Source organism: Bombus vosnesenskii, unplaced genomic scaffold, assembly GCF_011952255.1.
Source record: "Bombus vosnesenskii isolate JDL3184/JDL3185 unplaced genomic scaffold, Bvos_JDL3184-5_v1.1 scf7180000016263, whole genome shotgun sequence".
Lineage (NCBI taxonomy): Eukaryota > Metazoa > Arthropoda > Insecta > Hymenoptera > Apidae > Bombus > Bombus vosnesenskii.
Genome location: NW_022884332.1, coordinates 788326 through 815935, shown reverse-complemented (window position 1 = coordinate 815935; position 27610 = coordinate 788326). Strand labels below are relative to the sequence as shown.

The following is a 27610-nucleotide window of genomic DNA, read 5'->3' as shown; positions in this document are numbered from 1 at the left end:
TAATATACTTGGCCGTAATTGATTCGTACGTAATAATAAATACAATCGTGTGTGAATACCACTATAATCGATAATTTTTAAGGTACGATTATTGCGTATGGCGCAACACCGAGCTGAAAAGGTTAAGAAACGTATCACGTGCACGAGCATACGCGAAAAAGGATTCGCGTAGCACGCGAAGCCCGCAGGCATTTTTTGTCGATGGAAAATATGAATCAGGCTATAAAGCAGAGAATATTTAGCGAAGAGAAAAAGTTGATAAAAATGGCGACGCGTGGGTGAAACACGGGCCTGCAATGCAGTGCGTAACGGTACGAGCAATCGAGCGAAATAACTCGGTTTCAGCGGTCCGGTTCGGTACGTGTATCACATTGACACGTGTCCCGTCGAGGTGCAACAAAATGTTCCTGCAGAATGTAATTTCCTGGATGAATAAAGCCAATCATTAATGATGCGTCGCCCCGCCACACCTTCATATTAGGACTTTTCAGCAATTTTTCTGCGGTAATATTTCACACGTCGCCTATATCAAAGGAGGGAAACGAATATTCGACAGGAATTATAACCAATTGCATTTTGGCGTTTATCATAAACGTTAACCAGACAGCGGAAAATTCGATCGTTTAGGGATTTAACGATATAGATCGCGAGTTGCTTGGAAGCGTTACCCGAGAATTTTGAAATTCTCTTTCGCTAAATTGTTTGAAGCAATCTAAACAGTCTCACGATTTTTGTTAATCCTTGAAGAAATACGTGGCGAAGTATCGTTATACGGTAGAGTACAATGCAATGGAATTAAAAAATTGTTTATCGTAGTTAGGATATATTTCGCGCAGTTTTCTCGCCGTTGCTTAATCTTATTCATTTATTAAGGATGAAGCAACGAAATAATAAGCAGCGTAAAATTTGAATAAACGTGATATCGTTGGAAAACGTAAATTAAGCAGCTTACGAATTGTTTTATCGAGTTGTTGGAATAATAATTGTTTCATAGAAGCTTGCTACACGCTATAGAGGAAAGAAAATAACGCAAAACAAAAGTTCGACGGCTCGGACTTTATAAATTTCACGATGTTACAGGATCTACTTGAAAGAAAAACGGTACTAAGTAAATCCGTAGGATTCCCTATCGGAGCCGAGACGATACAAAGAACTCGATAATTTAAATTTCCCAAAAATGATTACAAATCAAATATCGCGTTAACGCAAGATCAGCATAACCCAACCTATTTAACAGTAAATTTCATTTCTTCCACACCTACGGTGCTCGGATAACTCGGAAAACTGCTACAAATTTATCAGCACGTTTTAAACCACCCTCGTAAACCCCTATATACAACTGTTGCTCAACCCTCGTCGATCTTGCAAATTTCTCCATTGTTTCATTATGCGGCCACTCTTCTTCCGCTGAAAAAAAAGCTGACACTGAAGGAGGTCATTATTTTCGGCTACGCGTTGTCCCTTCTTAGCTCGATCACGATCTTGGACACGATTCAAAACGCAAATGTGCCAGAATGTTTGGCGCTGTGTAGCGGCGCGCAAAGATTTTTCGGCATCTCGTAAAGATACGGATAAAATAGGTAGTACTTCTGTCGGAGATGCGAATTTCTAATGGAATTGACTTCCTTGTGCCATGGACGAGGGGAGGATGCCGGAGAGGGGAGGTGGAAGAGAGAGCAGGTTATAAAGTGCGGGAACAACGACCGGTTTAAGCGGCGTCCGTAGTTAAAAGTTTGCTGGGCAAAAAATATCGATTCCACCAGCGAAATTACTGGGACAATTACTGCGAAAGTTGAATTTTCACCGAGTGAGCACAATTATCGTGGTGTGTAGCCTATCCTGAATTTTTATTTCACGGTAAATATTACACGACCGTTAGCGGTGTATTTTACACGAAATTGTAGAATGTTTAATGCATCGAACGACTGGCATTTGAACGGAAGATAAATTTACTGCAGTAAAGTTGGAATAACGCTGAACGTGTAATTTCGATTTTAGATATGGCAAAAAGAATATCAGACCACGTCGATAATTGGTGGGTAGTTTCGCTTGATAAATATTACAAATTACGTCGTAAATGATTTATATCTGGTAATTGTATGGCGATTTCGATGCAGCGATAGATGTATATGGAAAGTAGACAGAGCTATTTTAAGTTTGAAGAAGTTGACTTAAGAAACGGTGGGTGATTTATTACGAAGAAATTTTGCCGTTAGCGTTGCTCGTTACTGCGTTGAAAAATGGCCTCATTTAGTATTCTAATCCATTTAGTATTAGGGGCAATATTATTTTCGTCTTTGAACGAATAATTATCGAAGCGATAAAGAGTCAGTTGATACAAATACTCGTTAAAGTACCGGTTTTACTCCAGTAACGAGAACAACGAAAGAAGCTAAAGCAAGAAACGAGGTCTCGCTTTAACGAATTTGATCATCATATTCTACGTACAAACAGAGTCATAGTTTGACCTAAATAATGATTAGCACTAAACAACTGTCATAACTGGTACGCTGTCACTGATTAATTATTCGCATCAACAGTGAGATAGCTTCTAATTAGCCCCACAAAATTGGCAGTAGTATAAACGTATAATTAATTCGACGACGCGATTTTCATTTCCTGCTAGAATAATTTGGTAATTTAGTAACGCTGCTAATATTCTGTATACAGTCAAAGAATTTCTGGGCAGTTTTTTTTTTTTTTAGAAAAATCGAGATATTTTTCTTACTTTACGTACGAAAAGATTATATTATAAATCAGAATCTCGATCCTCCGTTCTTTTATTGGTTCAGATCCGATATACCGTGGCTGGAATCCGATATTATTTCCATAAATGTTCAATCTGAATAATTTTGAATATTTTCGCAATTTCTAACGGAATTCCTCGTTCGAATAAAGCTGATAATTGTTTATTCCAAATCTTAGAATTCATTTGTAGAAGCAACGAATACTTATTCGATTTAGCCACTTTAATAACGTATAATACTCGTAAAATCGTACGCGTAGATCTTGCGATATTCAAATGTTCAACTTCTCTGATCTTTAACCTTTTGAATCTTCGAATTTTCGAACGATTTCTTTTCTTTTTTCTCATCCTTTCATTTGTACTTCCACCGTTCACATATTATCCACTCTTTACTTTTTAGCTATGTACTTTTCTATTTTATATTATATTCCTTATTTATGAATTTATGGTGTATTTATGCCATGTTTATGTTATGTTTATGCATGTATATTTATGCATGTTAGCTTCATTAACATATTCAACGTAGCACTAAATACAACAGATTTTACACTCAATATACCTCGTTTTATGCAATAATTTCATAAAGCTATATTAATATTTGGCCGATCTCATTAATCTTGAAATCTTAACGTAACGTCGCAAGCTTCGAAGATGGAAAGTTATCATAGGTAGGTCTGGAAAGCAAATGTTAATTTGCCAAGATTCCAGAGTGATCGTGACGGAAGGCGGTTTGTTTCGATTCGAAAGTCGTTCTACTCTCGTGCCAGTTGTGCAAAATTCACCGCGCCCACCGAGCGCGTGTTAATTAAGTCCGCAACTGACTTGACAAATTAATTGCGAATTATGCGTGGGAATTTTTACGATCTAATAATCGATGATTCAGAGAACGTGTAACAGAGTTTCGATGAGATAATTTGGAACAGTTCCTAGTGCTGCCGGTTAATAATATGCGTCGTATTTCCACGTTGAAATTTGAAATATACGAATTTGTAGGTTTTTCGTGGCGATTGCCGGTTCGAAATCGTTTGAAAAAGAGATTAATTGGAAGCAGCGAACGCGAAACAGGGAAAATTGGTTGGTGCCATCTCCGCTGTCGCTTGGATATTCGATACATTCAAATGTATTCGAATATCGGTTTCGCTCGGTGTGTTCGTCGCAGAAGTGACGTAAACGTTTAATTCGTTGCTGATCGTACACGCGATCTATCTTAATTTGTTCTTGTTATAATATGCACAGTTTTTAAATTTCTGCGTCTATCTTTCTTTTCTTTATCTTTTTTCTTCTTTTCTGTACATATACGTACGTATATTTTTCCCTTACATTATATATTTTTGTTTCGAAGGGTCTATCGCGTAAATAATTAAATAAATAAATACATTCTGAAACGTTTGCTTCGCATCAAAGATATTTTTTCGATTACAAGAATCGTAATATAATCGTTACAATGTCTCTACATAGGCACTTTTCGTAGCAGATATCTTGGATTTATTCGATATCGATAAGATCGATTCAATAACGTGTTCAAATATCGCCGACGTTTTCCTTTTTTTCCTAAACGAGTCAAACGGTGCAAATCAATTATTCGTAGCTGCGCATTTTCGACAGGCGTGCGAAGACTGGCCTTAATGAATGTTATTTAATGCATTTCGCTTGTCGGCTCGGATCGGTTTTAGTAGAAAATTACGTAAAGCCCGTACGGCCGCTATTATAGATATCGAAATTAATTGATGTGTACGAGTCGCGTATATTTTATGACGTCATGTGTTATTTTCGATGACTATGCATTTAACGTTACATATAATCATAGGAAATTTTCTGCGAATTGAAGCTCTGAAATTCATTCGATAAATCGTGACATCCTGGTCGATTCAATTTCCTTTTTAAAATAATTTTATACGTAATCTCTATTATACCGTATTCCTTCGTTACTATAAAAATTCGTAGTAGAAAGCTTACTTAACCGCTTAATATATTCCATATAGATGTTTCCATATTCTACATATCTTAAATTTTCAAATACACCCGCTGAAAATCAGGATATTCGTAATACAAAGAGAATATTTCGTAACACGAAGCTAAAGTTCAAGGATCTTGTTACTCTTCTTTCTTAGGAAAATAAAAAATTAGATATTCTACGACGATAGACATGTTACGTTAAAATAATTACGAATAAAATGAAATCAAACGTTTGATCAAATTTTGAGCATTTGATCATTTACAAACACCGATGTTACTCAAAATCGAACAAATCAGGTTACAAATCGCAACTCTTTCAATCTGCTACGGTTTTTCAGTCATTTTCGATCCAATGTATTTCTCTAACATTAAAAATATCTCAAATCTAAACAAAATATGAAAAGATTCTTATTGAGTGATTTATTAATCTATTATTAGACGACATTGCGCGATTTCTCGTTTTAGTTTTATTTTAAACGTCCTTTTAAAATACTTGCTTGCCAAAATCAGTACAAAATTTAAATATTAACGTTCGAGTATCGTCACGGCCTTAACATCGTGAATCTTTAATGGCCAATCCGTAGACACAAAGTGTACAACTATAGTAGTAAATAAAAAACCTTCGCGAATATCGCGATTTGCGATACGATTTATTTAGCGTGTCGGGCAGCAAATGATCGATGGAGCCTCTGGAAAAGCGAGACGATGCGAAGGAAAAAGTTAAAATTGTTCGAAGCATCGAGCCTGCTCAAAGACGAGAAAGTGAGATTCGCTCAAGACCCTGCAAAGAAGCTTTACGGTCACTGGTTATTCGGCTTCTTTTTCAGTCCATGAAATTTCCGGTTGTCGTACTGCGGAAACAACGCTTTCAATTGTTTCGTTAATATTACTCTTGCTTCTACGTAGTCTTCTTTCACCTTCCAGTTGCATATCTAGAACAATTTTCTATAACCTTCGTGACACCTGCGAGTGCTCGTTTTCATTTATTTATCTGCAGGTGGAAGCTTAGGAAGACATTTATCTCGTAATAGTAAAATAATATTTGTTAATAATAGAAAAACGAAGCTTTTGTCAGAGATACAACGAAATCACCGAGTTAGTTTCTTACGATCTTTCCACCGAAAGATATCCTCGTCTACTCCAATGTGAAACCAGAATCTTTAGAAACAACGTTTCCATTATGTGATTTCGAGTTATTAATTGCGATTGAGTAGCATTCTCGTAGCGTTCTCTTTGAAGAGGGACTTGGGATAAGACGGTTACGGTAGATTAACGTTAGTTACCTTCACCGATTTTTTAAAAATATTTCGTCGTTAGCATATTTGATTAAAAGATTGTGTTAATAGAATTAGAATTTCGAGAATATAAATATCTAGATAATAATGAAAATTATTAGCAGAATTAAGCAAGTATAAATTGAATAGTTGACAGGCTAATTCCTTTTTTGGCTTCCTCATTGTTCTTACTTAATGCAAGGTCATCGATTTCGAGCTGATGAATTTGTATCGTATTGAAACGCCAATTACGTCCCTGTCCAGAAAACAAACGACTCGTTCATTACATCGCACGATTTATTAAGCGGGGGCCGATAATTTCGACACAGTATCTGGACAAATGATTTGTAGCGGAATTAGACAAAATAGGATTACATCGGTATTAACTCCACCACGCAATCTCTTCGTCACTGTTTGATGCATTTCAGCTTAATGTAATTAGTAGGCTAGTAGGATAAGTCAGTTCCGAATACGATTCGTTGCTTAGAGAATAAAGATACGTTACAAACGAACGTTATACAGTGCCGATCGAGTATTCATTTTCCAACAAATATTATATACAAACATTAAACAGTGTCCAGCGATGCTACAAATTTAATGAATAATTATCTGCATGTACTCAAGTCGATTTTTTAAATTTGTTACTCCAAATATTCATTTAAATCCACCGTATTTTTTGAACATTTAATTTTTCGAAAATACATCAAAACCAATAACAGTCACCTAATACGTTACGTTTTTAACCGGAATTACGATGGAGAAAAACTGGATATATACAAACGGAATTGTATCGGAGGAAAGAGCTTTTAATCTACCCCAGAGATCTTTTTCCTGTCCCTTTTTCTCTTCTTCTTGTTTAGCGTTCCCTGTTGTGTGATAAATTTGTAAAACTCACGGCAGGATACACTTGGCAGGAAACGAGCTCCCGGGGCAATTATTGTTTTAGGATATCGCGAAAAGAAAGAAACGATGGGGATCGGAAGGGATGGGCGCCGTGTCGGCGAAAACGCCATTTTCATCGATGGCTCTGTGAAACTCTCTCGAAAGCAATTATCTTCGCAATCTTATTATCTTTGCTCGACACGACGATGTTCCGAAATCCTACCATATTTTTCTCCTTTTCTTCCTTCTTTTTTCTTTTTCGCCTGACTAATGTAGATACATATATGTATGTAGGGTTAACATTAGAATTTAGAGCGCGTAACAATTCTTCGTTTGGATTAGCCATCGTTTTACGAAGCAGAGATTATATTTACACGTATATACAAGACTTTTACAAAGTATAATGAATATTGAGTTTAACGAATAATAAGTTTAACGAATAATGAGTTTAATGAACGCTATTAACAATGTTCTTGGTTCAAACGAATCCACGGTCAACGGGAGAACTCTTTACTATGCGTAGAATAATTTCAGGCACAAAATACGATTACTGGGACGCTCGGTGAAACTGCTCGACGTGTCACTCTCCAAGGCGATCGCACGAATCATAAATTGGTGGAAATTTTTCCCGCTGTACGATTGCATTTGTTTGTTATATGCTCGTTGGAAGCATCGAGAATGTTCCAATCGCCGTTGCTAAGCAGTTTCTGCCTGAAGTTTGATTATTAATACAACGTGTGTCCCATTATATCGACACCTCCGAGGTACAATCCCATGCGACTAGGCCCGTTCTTGAAGCCGTATGCCGCCACAACCACATTTCTAGGGAGAACCATACAACCACTCCACACCTCCATCAGGCAAAACGTTCATCCCGTGACCGTGGCTACGTTCGGCGGCCAGTCGTCACCTCGAGCCCAATCTCGCTATCACAAATCTCGAACAATTACAATCAGATTGAATGACAACAATTGCTTAATTACAGCTATGATAAAATCTAGGCTAAGGTATTAGAGGACTTTCCCAAAATTGCAAAGGGAAGGCTCCGGTTTTCCTTTCATCTCCGACGTGTATATATAAATGTAATTTATCAATAATTAGAATTCATATCGCATTGACAAAGCAAATGGTCACCGACTAGGAAACCAACTGGAAATATTGTTATTTTTATCGTTAATTATAAAATTACTCTTTTACCGCGGCGTTCTACTTATCGAATTGACAAAATATTCCTACTTTTTATTGCACTATCTTCTATTTATTTGACCGATATTCTTTTTAAAGTAAACGCATTAACAGGTTTAAATGTGTGCATATTACGCGTGTATGGATACTGTAAACGTATGTGTGCATGAATATTTTATTTAAGCGTTTAAGCGTTCGATAGCGAACACGTCGTTCGAACGATGTACAATTTCATAGAACGTCACTCGAGTTTTATTTAATACCATTCGAAGACCTAAAACGAATTCATCCGAAAATCGGACAGCTCGAGTAACACGAATTGTATAAAAATTGACGTAAACTCGAAAAATATGATGTTGATCGCTAGTAAAAAAGTCCTGACAAATGTTTGAATTAGAGATGTGGATCGATAATAAACAGACCCGACAGCGATGTGTTCCTGCACCAAACTTTATCTCTTCGTGTACTTTCGTTCGAACGAAACGAATCTAATTGCGCAATCTTTACACCGATATATGATATTAACTCCGCTTGATTCTAATAAATTTAATTTAATGATTTCTTACTTTTCTTCGAAGTAAATAGAATTTAACGCGAATTGTTACGAAGTATCGTATTCTACTCTTTGAGTCTTTCTTTTCCTATAAAATCACAATTACGTGTATCGATTATTTTAAAGCGTATGAAAGGTATAACGAATAACCTAGAAAACTAACTTTGGGTGTAACTACCTACAACGATACATTGTCGGATAACTTTACATCCCAGATGTATCTTTAACAATCGTTATGAAATATCGATCCGTTTTATGCTCCAGTAATTATTGATACGTATATGCACCACAATAAAGTAACAAATTGTTAACTTGTCAGGGATGCAACACGATAATGTCTCTGGTTTCCATTCCAGAGATCTAAATCTCTCGTTGGTGCTTATTAACGCGACTTAACTGTATATGAGAATCATCGGAGAAAGTTTTAATGAAGTTGGTTCCGTTAAAGTTTGTACCCTACTCAATGATAAACAAATTACATTTCGTCGTTTGTTTCGCTCACTGTCTACGGATTCGTTCAAAGTTTCCCTGATCCCTGTGGGAACACGCCTTTTTCTTCCGGCTAATGAAAGACAAAGTAGAATGCTTTTTTCCTTCTGTTACCATATTTTGTAGATCGTAGCGAAACTCGTTAAACTCAGTTCCGCATCGACCGGACGTTCGTTTCTCCGGCACGAATTGCTGACGACTGATGCACGCATCGAACGAGTAACATTTTTCGTTGTAAAAGGGGCAGAAGGGGTTGTAGTACAATAGATTCGTAACAATCGATAACTATTGCGTGGATATATATTTTACGAAAAAAGTATAGAAAAAGCGAAATATCGTGTATCGAAACGCAGTAGTTTTTAAACATAAATTGAACGTTATCGTTTAGGAGTTACATCGATGAATATCGTGACGTGTGTATACAGTACAAGACCCGTTTGTTTGAATCCGTCGTGAGACAAACAGTTCAGGTAATTTTTCACAGCCGAAAAACACAAGTTTAGAAGCAAATTTAATTTCCTCCTGATGTCAAAGGAAGAGAATTTTTGTTTGTTGTATCTTCAGTTTTGTCTTATATTATAATATGAAATCGTATAAACGATTTTGTCAACCTTTGTTCCAATATTATGAAAAATTTACAAAATTCCGTTGAGATTATAGTCGTTCACGACATCGTATATTTAGATCGGCGCAGTTAATCGACAAAAGTTGGCTTAATCAGTTTTATTACTTCAGTTATTAAAGAACCGAGATGTCACAATCTTACAGTGATTCGGTGAAAATACCACGAGATTACAACAGTTCAAATTGGATGTCCTGATCTCGAGATTGCAAACGCGTTTTAACTTAGTCTCGCAGTGAGTGTGTGGTATCTTGAATATTGGAATTTCAGAAGCACCGAACTACCAAGAATAATAACAATTAGGTACTGGAAAATCTATAAAGAAATTAGCGTTTGCGATGTACGTACCACAGTTTTTGCACCTAATACTTAAACCTGATAATATCGATGCGAGGATTTAAGGTCTACAGGATTTGGTCTTAAAAATCTTAGTTCCCTTCCGCGTGACAAGGATGAATTTAGATCGAAGAAACCTAATATGACATAGAAATTTCATAAATTTTAGAGTTCATCAAGATTCTACAACTTCTTGGGATCCTTAAGTACTTTATAGTCCCTGAACTTCTCGAAATTTTGATCTTTGGAGTTATTAAAGTTCCATGAATCCTTAAAGTCCAAAGGCCTCCATGGTTTTGAATGTGTTTGTCAAGACTGCTAGAAATTCTACAACATTTGAAATTACTGAAATTTCCATAAAGTTTTGCAATCTTCAGGAGTTTCGTGCCTTTTCGCAAAATATTGACTCATTTACTTACTTGATTACAAAGATTTTCTCAACATAATTTTATTCCTTGCTGGAATTAAACATTTTATATTAATGAATCTTAGAGACTTTTTATAAATTTTATATTATAGACGTTATAAATATTATGTTTCCGCTGCTAAAAGTTTTGATCAGGGCCGCGTGTATCACGCAACGTTCTCTTTTAAATTTACAAATTTCCAAGTCCAAAAACGGATGCATACATTTCTTTCGTCCAGTCATTTAAAAAATAAATTGCTCGAGATAAGCTATAATTATTCATCGATACTCGAGTGCAACGATATCCAAGGAGTTTCCAATGACGACTTAATTTTAACGCAAGTTGTTGTCAAGGGAAGCTCCTTTGTTAGCCTCGGAAAATCCCAAGAAACTAATATCCATGGGGTGCGGCGACATCGTAGACGATCTCGAAGCAGTATCGATTAAGGGGTTAATTAATCGCGGTCGTGGAGCGTCGACAGGATTGCGACACGCCACAAGAAGCACTCGTGGAACGCTCGTGGATTTCATCCCTCGATGTATTTGCGAAATTGTTCAGCGAAATTCGCGCGTAACGTGCGCCAAACCACCAACGAGAGTAATGAAGATACGTTTGAAAAAGTTACAATCAAAAGTTGTTAACTTGTATAAATAACGTTCTAACGAATGTATAGAATGTTATATAACAAATAGATCGGATAAGATTTTTTAAACATCGATGAAACTTTAATCAGTTTCATTTCAGTCTTTTTTTTAAGTCAAAAAGTAAGCTACTAACTCGATAGATGTATAGACTGATATAAACGCTGGGGAACGTTTCATCTGAAAATTAAAAAAATGTTAATTAATTCAATTTCTGTTTTTAATAAGCTGAGAAATAAGGAGCTGCGAGAAAATTAAATTAAACGATTAATCAGTGAAGTAACTGAACTTGCAATATCCTTTCTCTATGTAGGTTTTAACGTCGCATCAGTGGGACAATGTTAGCAAAGAGAGAGAGAGAGATTTATTGGCTACGTTTTGATAAATAACGTTATCTTTTTCCGAAAGATGCAAACGCTTGAAATTTGATTTTTATCACAGAAATTTTTACTTAAAGTTCCTTTGATCTAGTATTTGTTACAGGAGTAATTGTACTTGTGACATTTTAAAAGCGTATTATTTTCCATTTGATCATAGAAACTCGTAATATTTTTCCAGATTGCTTTCTAAGTTTTCTATTTCTATTTCTATTTCTGTTTATCCAGATTGTTAATATCTATATCTGAAATAATATTCTAATATATCCTCTTTAATACTTACAATTCGATATTCGACACTTAATCCCAAGCTTTGCTGCGATATCATCAAGAGACTTGTAATAAGAATATTGAAATTTAATGACGTTATACGAATGAACGTAATATCATAATGTGGAACCTGTAGCACTCTTCAGTGCTATAGACTCTGTATTTCGCCACTTTTCACAAGAAGCATAACGCGTCCTCGCAAATGAAAAAGCAGACATTCAAATGTTCATTGTTTGAATTCCGATAAATTTCAATTCGTTCGAAGTGAAATTCATTTAATCAGCCCCGTAACGGAGAACTGCAGTTTCACAATAATTGCAAGAATTTATTGATCCACGTATACGCGTATACGTATAGTAAATATTCTATAATCATATAGTTCCCCATTGCTGCGTAATAAAATATTTCCTGCGTTTAAGACGAGCGTTCTTTTTCTTCTCGTCTTATTTCTATCGGAACAAATTATGATCTAGCTGCATGTCAAAATTTGTCATTTTTCATTTCGCCTCAATACTGACATAGAAAATCGATTTATTGACCAACCCAATTAATGAAATTCTGTTTCTCGCGTAACCGTGTAACGTTTCGAAACTCACAGTTCGTTCGTGTCAAGGTTTGACAAATTAAATAGACACGAAAACTTTGAAAAATGGTACGATAGTCGGTATTTTCTAAAAAAAAGTTACAAACTCCTTCGCCCTTTAAATTTATCATTTATTTTTCATTGTAAGAACGAAATGGGACGAAACAGAATTACAAAGAAAATTTACAAAGAAATAATTCAAATTATTATTAATTCAAACTTTTGTTTAAGCTTTCTTGTTTAATTATTTTTATATTCCGACGTTTCCTCGATATTCATTAGCTTTCGAACGTCATTAATAAATTCTGTGCCGATTATCAAAACTAACTTTGAAATAATTCTAAGCAATAATTCGAATTCTCGATATACAATGTTCATCGAACGATTCATTTTCTCTCATAAAATGTTTACGACCACCATTCGATCGAGTCATCGTTCGATAGCCATAACTAACGATCGATGTTTACCAGATTCACCGTCATTGCGTTCACGTATATCGACGAAACCGCAACGGAAATGTAACGGGTTGTCATTTCATTTGCCCAAACCTCTAAAAGCACATTCACCGTCCCTATTATCCAGCAACTTTCTAATAATATTTCCGACATTTCGAAGTGTCGCCAATTCGTCAACGTGGTACGAAGTAAGACAAAGACGCGATTTATCGCTTCGAAAAGCCTTCTTCAGACTGCGAACACTCGTTTCGCAATCTCTGTAGATGTCAATAACAAAATTGCACGTTTTGAGTCGATCGAACGAATTGAACGAAAATGGCGAAATTTGACGATCATCGATATACGATCGCGAGAAAAACGATGTCTTACGTAAGCAGATATAATCGATATCTGTTTAAACAGAGTTCCTTTTCGAAATTTGAACTATGTAAATAAGTAAGAAAGAGTGAACCAGTGAACTAAGAGAACAACTACAAATTGCTGTTAAGCTACGAGATAATAACTTGCTTTACAATATATAGAAACCATATCGTTAACTATCTCCTTGCTTTCAGAATTAAGCGGAAGTTATATTGAGGTTTTAACGTACGCGTATGTAGAACAGTTAATCTCTTACTTTATCGCATCGAGTCACCCACTCGCCATAGATTTTTATCCACTGCAGTCTTTGTAATAATGTTTCATTTGAATTGTAACTTTAATCTTAATTTGTAGGATCGAAGATTAGTTTTAATCGACGTACCTACGTTTCAGTCGATGCAATAATTAAGACAGCTTAAGATAATTAAGACTATTCTTGATTTATTACGCTAGATCGAACGATAGCAATGCAACTTTAAATTTACATAAAAAAATCTGCGACACAAGTAGTCCGAATATAACGTTCCTATTCTATTATATGAACATCGTCATTTTTGTACAGCGTGGTCTCGGCAAGTTATTGAAAAGATATCAACCAATGGAAATTATCCCCTCATTCGACGAGAGAAAATCGAAGCGCTTTTATGAAACAATGTACATGAAAATTATTGAATTTCAAAATTCTTGCCAATCTTTAGTATTACAGTTACATGTATATCATTGCATTCCTATTTTATTTATTATATATTAATTTTATTTGTACCGGTATTCTGAGTTAAAATGTCATGCTGGTGTACTTTTAACGTTAAAATCTGTAAAAACATGAGACCTCGTTCCTATTTTTTGAAACGTCAAATTTTATACCGTATACGTATTACTTTTTGATATCCTTCAATTAATAAAATTCTATTCTCACGTAACAAGCACGGATTTTCGTGCGACAAGAAGATTACCCATACAAAAATTCGTGAGATTTCTTTAGTCTTCGTATTTTTCTTTCAGATGCGACGGATCCAGTACGGAAATAAGACACGTAGCTCATCGATAGGAACGCGTTAAAGGATCGGTCGTTGGACGATGACTTAAGTTCGGCGCTCGAGGAACCGCAGCGATCGCAAAGAAGAAAGCAACGATATTGCAAATGGCTGTGGGGCAGAATCGATATCGTGACGCAAAGAACCGTGAAAGTTGCCGAGGTCGAGGTGCTTTCCTCCCCATATCACCGAGCCAATCCAGCGTGTGTCGCTTGGAGATCGATGCGTGCAAAGTTACCGCGAACTAAACGTCCTGAACGCCCTGAAGCCGTTGATCGGGAACACGGACGTGCCAGAAGGAAAACGATGACAATTGCCCTGATTCTCACGCGTCAGTGTTTCGTTTAGACTCTAGAGCCAAGCTGATTTTTTTTCCACGCGTATCAACAATGAGCTTCTTTAACTCGTTGCAACAGTACGTGAGCGACAGCGTCGCGAATTTGAGCCTCAGCCCGAAGAGGTTCTCGTTCAGCCGCGAGGACTCCGCGACCAGCGCGTCAGGAAGAAGCGGCTCCACCGGAAGCGTCACGGGCACGACAAACACCAACTCCACCGCGCAGCAATCCACTCCTCATGGCTATCCTAAGGTGAGAAATTCATTTGAAAACTTTATACTGCAAGAAATTGGAGAATAAGAAATTGGAGAACGGAGACCTTGCAGATACAGTGCCTAGAAAAATTATTTTCCAATCAAGCGTTTTGTTATCAGGTAGTACATTTCATTTTCGTGGTTTCGTTTCTACATGGTATGAAATTTAGTATAAGATCTGATTAATTAGTACGTTTAAACGATATAATAAATACAACGGTGTGCCGATACTTTTTGTAGCCACTGCTTCGGTAAAAAATCTTGTATTGAGATATTTTGAAAAGTTAAAGCTCGTTTCAAAGGTATCAGAGGTTTCGATGAAAGAATACGAAAGAATTATTTTCTGTGATAGATTATGCCTAGGGAAACTAAAACTCACGCAGATTTTTAGAATTCTTATAAGTTGAAATTCTTAAGAGAAATTTCTTGATTGGAATTTTTTTGAAACGAAATTCTTCGCTTTATTGCGCTATATACGTACAGACACAAGCATGTGAATATGAAAATTCAAAATTCTCATAAGAGAATATTCTTGGTTGCATCGTTATATCTACAAAGTTGATACGATCGTATGATATATAATAAACGTTCGATACATGTCAATAATATTGTACCTGATTTTTGTGTGAACTGACCATTCGATAACGATTAAATATTAATCAACCCTAGATAGCATAGTTCTGTAGAGCGATAGAATCACATAACAATTATTCTACAATTAGAATAATAATTATGAGAAAATTTCTTAGCGACTTTATTCGCTTTTCTCGCAATTATTCGAGTTCAAGGAATCTTTAATTTCAGACCATTCTTTGTCACCTTGTATCCTTCAGAGGCAATCGGGTAGATCACATGTTCATCGGTCTGATCGAGCGAGAATCATAAACGTGTCGGGCAGTTGACTTTGTACTTGTACCCTTGTCATCTAATGCGGCCTCGTTGGAAAAACGAGGACGTCAAAACTTTTAATAAGCGCTGTGCTTCCGAATGACCGAGTCAGGTGGAAATATGGTAGAGTGTAATCGAACGGAGAGAGGTTTACGGGCAAACTTTTGCTTTTTTTTATGCATTATTCAAATAAACTTGCTCGCGAGGTACGAACCAAATGCGTATTCGTATGTGAAGAAATAATCGCGATGTTAGGGACACGTGGTCTCTTCGCGTAAGGTATAATTGACGACAGTTATGTCAAACTATCAAAGTATAATTCCATTTCACTTATATTTCCAGAGGATCAAACAAAGTCTTTACTAGCACACTGCATCGAAATTTATTACGGTGGCATCATTGTTATTTATGTATACCGATTTCATTTACCGCCTACTTTAACGCTCATCGTTCTCTCTATCTACTTGATTTCTATAACCTTTTTACGCTCTTTTCCCCCTCATATCTTTACCGACGTCATAAAAGAAAAAATATTTGATCACGATACATCGTTTCTCCATTTACCTTTCGTACCTAAATTAATTAATAAATCTTCTTGAATCTCATTAAGATAATTGCAATATTTAATACGCTCTAAAGATAGTCAGATTATAAAATGAAAAATAAGGCACAAACTACTTAGAGAAAGTTAATTTCGCGTCGTGACAATATTTGCTATCTGCAATCTAAATAACGGACTCACTTTACTCGTCCAGAGTACCCTGTACAATATTCCAACATCCAATTTTAAATACTCGTTACATCAAAATTTTACCTTCAATAATATATCCATCCGTCCCATATATAAACTACATTAACCTTTCCACAATATGCAACTATAACGTTTAAACCACCTAATTTCCACTCGATTATCCTTGCCGCACGCAAACCACATCTTTCCCAACTCCATAAACCACATCGTCCACACAAGCTTCATAAAAAGACTCGAGAAACAACCAGGCACGCGATTGTCGCGCAATTCTCTGTTTACTCGTTCCGCTTCGTTCGAAACGTCTCGATGAACATACGAACATATTCTAATCTCGCTTTCGACGAATTTCCGACCCAGTACCTATAAATATAGCGATAAAGAATCTTTCGCAATTTGTTAGCCATCTAAAGCTCAAACTACAGATACATAGTCTGCCTATTTAACGTTTGCAGAACTATCGTCGCTGCAAACGTTGAATCTGTCAGTGCCAAGTCTGAAGCTTCCGTTGTTAAACGGTACACACTTGAACTTCGTTTTTCTCAATATCATCTCCCATTGATATCCAGAAACTAGATAAAGACACATAGAACGACCATCGCATCGACTATCTTGTCCTTGGAGACGGATAAACACAGTTCGCTCGTAATTTCTACGTTAAAGGCAGCCGAGTCGACGACTAATTACACCTCGATCTCTGTTCGCTGATTCAGGTGGTGCCTCCACCGGGAGCGGCGACGAGTTCTCATGGGCGGTCGTTGTCGGCGCGCAGACGGACCCTCGAGTGCACTTCCGCCCCCGGCCTGACAGTGCACCCCGCCGCCGGAAGCGCATCGGGCAGCACGTCGCCCCGCAGGGCTGGCTCTTTTCGAAGGAGCACCGGTTCCGGCGATCGACCGCCTTTGAAGTTCTGCCGGAGGAGACCCTCCTGGCCGGAAGTCGACATACAAGCCACTTCCGGGTAAGTAGACCCTTTCCAATAGATCTGCAAGGTATTTGACGCGATTGGCATGTTTCCGAGGTCTCTTAAAGCGCAGTACTTACCATTCGAATGGATAAACGGTTTTTTCGGAGAATGTTGGAGGAGTTGCGATTGGTAGAAGATCGTGCATGACGAAGGAATCGTAGAGCGGAGAAATGATTTTGCAAGTTCGTTTCAGCGCAAGCTTTTATTACGAACAGATGAACGTGAGGATTTTGTTGCTAACGTATACGTTGTTGAATTTAAGGCTTTTTATTGCGAAAGGCAATCTTCGACTTGAATTAGTAATTAGGAGATAGGCTTAAACGAAGTTAGTTACACTAATACAATTAGATAATTAAGAGAAAAAAAATGTGTAACATAAGCTTCTCGTTCTCAGTAAAGGTAAAACAGGTTGAACTTCCGCACGTATCTTTCACACGCTTCGGTATACGAACATCCATAGATTTTCTGTTTTTATATTTTACCTTCTTGATGAAAGATTTCTTTTATAAAACGTTAAAAAGACGTTGGTAGATTGTAACGTATGAGCAAACGATAGAAGAATAATATAACGAAGGTATTGCAAAGTGAAATCAAAGTTGCGCGAAGGCTTTGAAGCTTCACTTTACCTTCAGTTGCTGTCGTGCCGCGAGAAGATCGACGTGAAATTCCTGTTGATGAAACAGTTTATAATTTCAGCGAGTTAAAAGAAACATTTTAATATTTCATATTAAACAAGCCAGTCGATATTAACTGTCGCGTATGTCGCAATCTTTCATTTTGAAGGCATAGGTAATAGGAGAAACTTTATTAATTTTAACACGTAGCAATTAATCCCAAGGAAGGATTCGCCAGAGAGCTGTATGCTTCTGTTACAAACTACGTATTGATAGTCTAATCTGTCTGTCCCTAAGTTCTACTAAGCTTTCCAATTAGCCATACTAATCCTGTTTGCCTAAGGTCACTTTAATTAACTGAAATGACGACGAATGGTATACCACATACCTACGCTGCGCAGGAATCCGAAAGCAGAATTCACGAATGATATTTGCCAGTGTTTCAACTTAGTACACGCTACGATAACGTCAAAATTATTGTTCTCCGCTTTCGAAACGATAAAATCGCTGAACGAAAGTAGATAACGGGAAAGAAACGTTCGTAAATCTCGAGTCTCGTCGATCGTTAAACAAATATGTGTGCAATCGCGACGAAACATTTACACGTTGAAATATCGTCTGTGTAATGGTTAATAAATCCATTTTTATGTGGGATTTTCGCATCGCGGAACCTTCATGAATATTTCACTTGCATATTCATGCACGTACATTGTTGTCCTTATGTTATGGGATTCATTCGCTCCCACGATAATTCCTTTCTTTTTATATGCTTTTGTTCGCATTTATTTTATTCGATCCCCCTTTTTCGCCGGTTACTCGAGAATATGAGTTTTTGTTCGGAGAGGCGTTTCATAGGTGCTATGTTTCGGGATTATCAATTTTTAACGAACGAATCAGCCACCACGATGGCGTCGAGTTCCAACATTCGGTAACAAATATTTGCCGAGCAAATATTTTGATCGGAGCTAGAAACAAATAGACAACAACAGAAAGTTTCTAGGATTAACAAAAGATGTAACGTTCGAGCACGTGGCTAAAAACAATTCGTTTATTCTTCCCTCGCTTTTTTGAAAATGATCACATCACGACGATTTGATCGATCACCTTTAAAAGTATTACGATCTTTGGTAGTTTTATTAAAAATAAGAACGTTGAGTGTCATATTTTTTGCCAGTAATAATTAATCGATAAAAAAGAAAAACACGTATTATTGGGTTTAAAGCGTTTAAAAGGATTAAAATATACATTTGGATTAAAGATTTCATTGAATCGTTGATAATTGAAAGAATCGAAGGTATTTATTTCAGACAATTTTTTCTTCAAGCACGATGTATGTACATAGAAGGAACAACCATAAATAACAACACATGATCACTGGTTTAAACAAAGAGCAAAGAAAAGTAAGGTAAACCACTTTAAGTGAAATAGGACAGCTTATGGTCAAACACACGTATGTCTCTCAACAGCTGACGTACATGTCACCTTAACTTTGTGTAAATCATTCATTCTGACTGTTAGCGAACAGCACGATTCTACAAACGTATAAATTTAAAGAATATTCGGAAATTTGTGTAGTACCCGTTTTAACAGGCAAACACATTTTCTATTTAGTTAACAATGGACAATCACTAAGAACAAATTATCGGGCTATCGTTTGACAGAAAAGTATCGACCTTTCCATCCACCAGTTTTTAACGATGTATATATACGTGAGATTTTATGCGATAACTACGAAGAACGAATTAATTGGTAGAACGTAGAGGAGGAAGAGTGGCAAAGGAGAATCAAATCCAATCATCGATTTCGATGACAAGTGGACAATGTGCACGAGAGATTTTAATGAGTTCCGAGGAAGCAGATGGGGCATCTTCGAGATCGAGCATCGAACGTCGATGAAATCAAGTTCCTAAAGAGCTATCGCGTCCTAATCGTGTGTAATCGAACGTTTATAATCGAGCTCGTTGGAGAGCAATTTACGATTTGTACGAGAAAGCGAGCTATCGATGAAGATATTTTAATAAGGACAAAATTTAAAAATAAGGACAAAAAGAACGCGTTTACGGTATTTTAAATATTAGACGAACGTATTTGATCGTCCGATGTGTCGTATAATATGCGATCTGTTTGCTATCAAAAGCTTGAAATTTATTTAAATGTATTTACTTTCTATTTTCTAAGGATAAAATGTAATGAAAACTTTTGGTAGGAAAATATTTGTATCGAACTATGCTGTTTAATATCTTTCTTTTTTATCGCAAAATATCTTTTTACCTCTTAAAGTCGATCGAAAGATAGTATTTTTTTTTTTATTAATTTTAAGTATTATCGCTTTTTTCTAATAAACGATCTATGTACACGAGCTAGGAAATTCTTAAATTGCGTACAACAAAGTTACTGGGCTATTTAAATAATTTATACTCGATAAACTTCCGCCGATTAGAGTATAGTCGAAGGTAACTAGGTTACTTTCGAGTGCCCGAAGCTTCAGTTTACTCGATATATCTCTCTATCGCGGGATCATAATCCGTGAATTCAAAGCTTCCCGATGCTCGATTTAATTCTAAAATATCTGACATCTCGAAGAAGATTTCATACCATTTCGAAAACATCATTGCTGCACCTGCTACCAAAATCTCGAACTTTATTCCGAATGCATCAATTATTTCATGAAATTTCTGAAATTTTCACCTTTTGACAACACATATCGTAATTTTAATAATTATCGCTACATTAAAATATTAAAAATATCGAAAAGATATAATAATTATATTTCACAGTATTTATATAATGCATTATCATATTTGTAGTAATAACAATAATAATAAGTGTCGAACACTACTACGAATAGACGAAAAAATCTGATTTATTTGAAAGTTACGAACAAAAATTTGAAATTAAATTCCCACATCACAAATCACTGGAAAAGTGACATTAATACACGACCCTAAAGAGAATTAATGCACAGTCGAACAATCTTATACTGTAGGAGAAAGATCTCCATTAAATTCTTAAATAAATGTACACCATCGTTCGTATGATTTATGGGTTTCTCTCACGCAACGATTGATCGCAAGTAAAACGCAAAACGAAAATTCAAGATTTCTATCGCGTATTTTCGGTTCTGTACTCGCACAAACCTTACCACGGAGTATCTAAATGTACTGCTTCAAGCTATTTTACTTACCTGTTTCAATTCTTCAGAATCGAAGTTACAATTGCTTTGTTCGTAAAAATCGCAGGTAATTAGATTCGTTCACTTTCATCTGGAACGAAAGAACGTACATCCTAATTGTAAACTAATAGTCGTAGTTGTAAACCAATTGTTTGGTATATACAATTATATAATAATCAAATTACATCGACTAGACTGCGAGATAGAAATAAAACTTAAACCTCGTTAGAGTTGAAACGATAGATGTCGTAATTACCGGTGGAAGATTTCCGATAAAACTAAAAGACGAAATTCCGTTAATTCTGGCACGTCATTTACGCCGGAGACTTTCAACTTTTTCATCGTCATTCGTCATTTTCGACTAGAGATTTCATCGCCTTTAGAAATTTTCGTAGATTTGATAAATTTGTTTATTTGTACACTCTTTCACCTCCGTTTTTCTTCAATCACTGTTTAATCGACATTCGCCATCGTAGCTCTATTTTGCGACAGCTCTAATTTGAAGGTTCGAGTAAAATATTCTAGCAGATATAATCTTTTTCACTGCATTCGACGTAATAATTTACATCTTTTCTCGCTAAGAAAAAAGGAAAAATAAAGACTCGTTTCATCCTTTAGGTATCATGACACAAATACTTCGCTTTATTATTTCATCGTATTACGTACGTCCTGTAATATCTGTAAAAATCCGCGATGTAATAACTATAGCAGGATAAACAACAAAATGAGGTGAAATCTAATAAAACGATACACAGGTTTCTAACTTTCGGATCGCGTAGAATTATTGAGAAGTAACTCGATTAGGGGATTGCTTTCGAAGTAACAGAAACAAAGAATGACAGGCGAGCTACTCCGCGTTTCTCCGCGTTTCCCGTAAAAACGGAGGAAGGAAGTTGAAAAACGCCGAAGAAGATTCTTTGTGCGACTGATTCGCCTCGATGTACAACCGTAACGGCAAAGTCGAGAGGACACGTCGCTGGTCGAAATCCTGCCAGTCCTGGGTTACATGAAATATTTCTGGAGAGAACGCGCCGGTATGCACTTTCGTCCTTGCGATGTTCGAGATGCGTATCCAACGAGGACTGGCGGCCATTCGACCGATGCAAATATAGAGAAATTCGCGATGTCTGTCGAAACTGGGCGACATACAACGTCGCCGTGGAATAAAACTTGAAATTGCAATATGAATTTCGATAAAACGAAAGTTTGCCTGACCTGTACTTTTCGACGGGGTTTACCGAATTTGCATACGAAAACAGTTATAGAGGCGAGGGAATAGGTGATTTTTATTTTTGTTATTATTATGGCAAGCGACTGTGCAGAAGAATATTAAGCTCAATAACGTGCAAGATAAGTTTAATATTTTCTTTGTATCACCAGTTAGTAACTTTTTATTAGAGCTTTCTGCTGTGATTTCAAAGAATATTCAAAGTAGGATAATGTTTCTTTTCTCTACGTAATTGGACATTGGTATTTATGTTCCATTAAAGACAACAGAGCGAGTGTTTCCCCTTACTTACAAAGGCGTTCAATAAAACATTGAATTTTGTTTCGAAGGATGAGCAAACATTGGAACGTTCTGACATATCGTTGATTTTCATTATTAGATAAATTATTTCCGCTTTCCTCTTAATCACGACAATACAGCCTTAGACGCTTGACCGAGATATCAATCTGACCGTTAATACCTAAAAATACGGCGAAGTCACGTCAACAAACGCAAACCTCATCTACAAACAAGAACCAAATAATAAGTCCCCAACAGAAGGTTGGAAGTAAACTAACAAGAAATAAAAAGAGATAGGAAAAGGTCAATTATACGCTTCGAGCGAAACTTTCGAATTATCCCCTACGAATCCTCGTGCAATCTTGTTGATTTCTTAATTAAACCGAAGGGCAAATTGGAACGCAGCTGAGCGAGCAACGAGACGACGATCGTCGAACCGATACAAGAGACGACAACGTCTCTATCGTCTTCGTCGCTGGTAGCTTTGTTTTCTCGTTAGCAAAGATTTCTCCCCGTCTCTTCCACGTTGTATTTACCATTTCGATGTCGACATTGTCGCTGCCGAGCAGACGTTTGATTTATCAGTGGCCGCGTTGTTCGCGATTTCATCGACGACAGCGTCGCCATCGATGGCTTCCGGCGGATTTCGAAAGAAATATCGAGAGCCTGCTCACGATTCCAATTTATTCCGCCGATATTGGCTTCATCGTCGCCTGTCAGACTGCATCAAAGCAGCTTCTGTGCCATCGAGCACGGTAAATACCTGTTACGCGTGTTCTCTTTCTCTCTCACTCTCTCTCTCTCTCTCTCTTTTTCTCCTGGTACAATGAGAATTTTCTTCACGAGGGACACTCGGGACTTCGATGAGCCGTAGAATGTCGCAAAAAGTTCCGAACGCGACTTTGATCAGTGGAGAGCGGACAGCGAGGTTCGAAAGGAAACTCGTTAATTTCTCCAGTTTGCTGGTCGTTGTGCAATCGTCCTCGAGTTTTCTGGAAAACAGAAGAGATAGAGTTAACCTGCGACGTAAGATCTACCTGGAAGAGATTCTCGTCATAGTAGAGCAGTTGTTAATTTGCGATCGAATATCCATAGCATCGTTGCGTGGATCGTATTCTTCGTTCGGTTTATTCGATTCTTCTCTTCTCTCTTTTCCCTCCTCTTTTTTTATCAACGTATAGTCAAGAGGAAAATTCTTGAAGTTATGTTAGTTACGTCGATGAAAATTTGAGGTACAGTAATATACAGATAGATCTCTGTGTGACGTATACGATAATCGAAAATTATATTATGTATTACAGTTTGTCGTGTAAACTTTGGAATATTTGACGCGCATATTGGATGCACGCTCAATAATCTCTAGCTGAAACCGGGTTTCTAAAGAATTAATTTTATGTAAATAACCAAGGTATCGTGTTTCGTTGAAAACGTGAAATTCTTGCGAGATATTATTAATATCACATCTCCTTCAAAGACCCATTTATCGCTCGTTCAAGCTTTTCAAATAGAGAAATTTCATTTTAAAGTGATCAATGAGAAGACGAAACTAAACCAGTAGCTACATAACAAGAAAACTGATCGACGGAACAAACGAAACGAAAGTAATCACGATACAAAGTAGCATTAAAGTAGCTTCAAACAATTTTATTTCGTTCGTATTTAATCGAAGAAACATTTTTTACTCGTATTATTCACACCAGCAAATTCGAGTAATAATATAAATTTTAAATAACATCGAGATAACTTCAAATTGTAAAAAAAGTTTTATTTCTTGTTATCATTTACGGTATAAAATTTGCGAATCTCTTTAATCATTTGAACTACTTTATCCAGCGAAGATAAATTTATTCGGATGTATTATCATTCACATTCCACAATTTTGTGAGTCTTCTGCTCCCCCAAAAATTTTAACTATTTTATCCAACGAAGATTTCGTTTCACGAACCGATTAGAGCGGGAACCGACGGTTCTACTTATCGAACAAACACTTCCAGAGCCCTGTAAACAACGAAATATCAGACGTTGGTTTACGGTTAACTACGTGTTGCGAATTCTTGCGCGAAACGCTGTACACGCGAATGGTCATATACAGTTCGATTAGGCTCGAAGGAAAGTGGCAGCCAATTCGAGACGCCGAGTTTCAACCCCTCGATTCGATGACAAGGACGAGTTTGGAATTCCGGATATTCCATGGGATATTTTCGAGGGGTTCTTCGCTACAACCTGAATGATTGTCGTAAACGCGAAAGACATACTTCTTGTCAGCTTATTTCTGTTTATGTTTGCATGTCTAACCAAGATGACGTGTCGAAAAATTGTTAAAATATCGTAGTAGTTTTCCTCTGTTGAAACTTGTTAACGAGATAAGCTTATAACATACAGCTTTCTTCCAACTTTTATCGTACAATTGTCACGCGTTTATCGTTTCCTAATGTTTACACGTTTTATCATATGCTGTCATCGTACAATTAAGGGAATTTGCTGTAAATTTACAAAATCTTTACGAATACGCACAGTAATGTGTTTCGAGCAGATTTCTTCATTCAAGTTCAAGATTATCCACAGTCCCCTCGAATTAAAAATTTCGTTACTCCTTCCTCCTCAACCCCTCAATTATAATTTGTAATATTTTCTACGCGCGTACAATTTGATATATAAATAAAGTTTATATAAATATTACATAAATACAGACATAAACATAAATATAATACGAATTGTTACAATAATTTCTCGGTTGGGAGTCGGTATACGTACAACTCCCACCGAAATTTTTCTAAATCAAAGATTTTTTCATTTGTATACCTTCTCCACTAAATTTCTCCATTCCTTTGAAAAAAAGAAGAAAAAACAACCGAAGAAATACAAATCCCATAAGGAATTTGTAATATCTATCTCTCACCGTCTCTGACCTTTTAAATCACAAACGGGGCACGTTAGATTTTCCATGAAATCTTGGTTAACCAAGTCGATCCCCTAGCGAGCCTCGAACGCTATCAGTACTTTGCGCAGCGTTAAACCGCAAGAGTAATGCGTTTACTTTGTCTCCGTGAATTAGCGCTACTGGTAGAACGTTGTACGGTGTACGGGTGTTCGTGCATTGAGATCGGACGTAAGGATTTCCCCCGTTACTTATCCTTAATGGAGGATGTCTTAGTGGCCACGGAAGCATCACGGAGAATGCGTTCGGGCCATCGTAAAAGGCTCGCGATCCGTTAGTGCTGTGGATAATAGCTGTAAGGGCACCAGGTGTGGTTCAATAATAACCCCGATGACGACGATCAACGTAGACGTATATAAATGTGATGATCGGCTATGGACGTAGTCTACCACGTGCCACGTTATTTTTAAGTTTTATTTGAAAGAGAACCGGTTATAAATGTTTACTGCGTGACAATAATAGAACTTGTATCATAGAACGGACAAAATGAAAAATGTCTAATTTTTCATAGACCGTATGGAAGTACGATGACGAATACTTAGAGATTTCAGTGATTCATTGTAAAATACATGGTTAAAAGTTTATTTTTCTCACGATCTGTTATTACTCTGGAAAAATAGCGTTATGGGCACCAGATGTGGCGCAGTAAAACACTCGATGACGACAGTCAACGTAGACATAAATGTAACGATGGATGATGACGCGTCTGCCGTTTGTTACGTTATTTCTAATTTTTATGCCAGAGAGAAGAGGTTTTTTCATTTTTACAGCGTGGCAATTCGACGGTGGAATTCCGAGAGTAATCAGAACAGCCAATTTGTAATTTTTCATAGAAATTTTAATAACGAATGCTACGAGATTCGAACGATTCATTGTAAAATAAATAGCTGGAAACCTGTTTCTCGCTGTACACCGTGTAATTTTCTATATGTCATTTTAATTTATTTTTGTTGTACCGTTTTGTCGTTCTACCGCTGAACAAATTGACCTTGTTAAACGCGCGACAAGGGAGAGAAGATACGTGGAGACAACATCGAGGTTTAGAGTCAGAGTGGGAAAATGAATACTTTAAGAATGAATACGATAAGAATTATTTAGGGTGTCACGAGGGGACGAGGTTTTAGGGAAACGCAGGTTGTTGACACGAAATAGTAGTGGTTGAAGTTGGAAAGTAACAATTCCTTTCGAGCGTTCATTTGTTCTGTTAAAATGAATGCATAAAATATTCAGCGCAATCGTAAATAAATATCTTCTACGTGACAAAATGTTGTAATTTTTAAATGACGCGTCTTTTAAATTCCATGTTTACGACAATTATATTATACTATTGAGATATGTATAATTTTATGTGCTAGACTAGATTAGCTGCGTAGTAGTGATACTTGTATGTGAATATCAGTGTGTGGGAGTATGTGTGTGCTGCGGCGTCTCGAAAACAAAGGAATGTAAACTGTTCAGTTAACAGTCTGGTATGGAAGAAGGTGAGACGCGTGCAAGTATGTATCGATGAATATCTTTGAAATCGCTTATTCAATAAGTATGTAACTATTCTAATATGAATTCTAAGTGCAAATTTAGTGTTCCTATACCATTATTTCGGCTATTAAGATACAAAATTCTCAACATATACATATATAATATTATATATTACATATAGTACATATCTATAATATAATTATTATAAATATCTAATTTCAAAATGGCACGTCTTTTAAATTCAAACATTTTGTCATGTACTATATATATGTAGTGTACAATAATTACAATTGCGTTACATAAAATATTTTCATTTAACACTGTGTATCTGACAATAGAATACAAAAAATAATCTATCTACCTATCAAACATACAGATTGCACGTTCGTAAAAATTTGGGGGAATTAGGTTATAAGATACATATTTCAGTTAAGAATTCCGGAGAAGCTCATCGATCCTTTTCTGTCGGAAAATACAATACAATTTCGAGTAACTTGTTCGTAAGCTACAACCAGCGTACATCAACGATACCCTAAGCAGA

General features: G+C 36.5%; 1 protein-coding gene across 4 annotated transcripts in view; it reads left to right on the top strand.

Annotated features, from left to right (window-relative positions):
* LOC117242096 (BAI1-associated protein 3) overlaps positions 1-27610 on the top strand; it is a 123320-nt gene that overhangs the window by 31708 nt on the left and 64002 nt on the right. For all 4 annotated transcript variants that reach the window (XM_033508484.1, XM_033508485.1, XM_033508482.1 and 1 more), the window contains exons 2-3: positions 14139-14757; positions 17109-17356. In XM_033508484.1, coding sequence (XP_033364375.1) covers positions 14560-14757; positions 17109-17356 — 446 coding nt within the window. In that variant the 5' untranslated portion in view covers positions 14139-14559. The remainder of the gene's footprint in view (positions 1-14138; positions 14758-17108; positions 17357-27610) is intronic.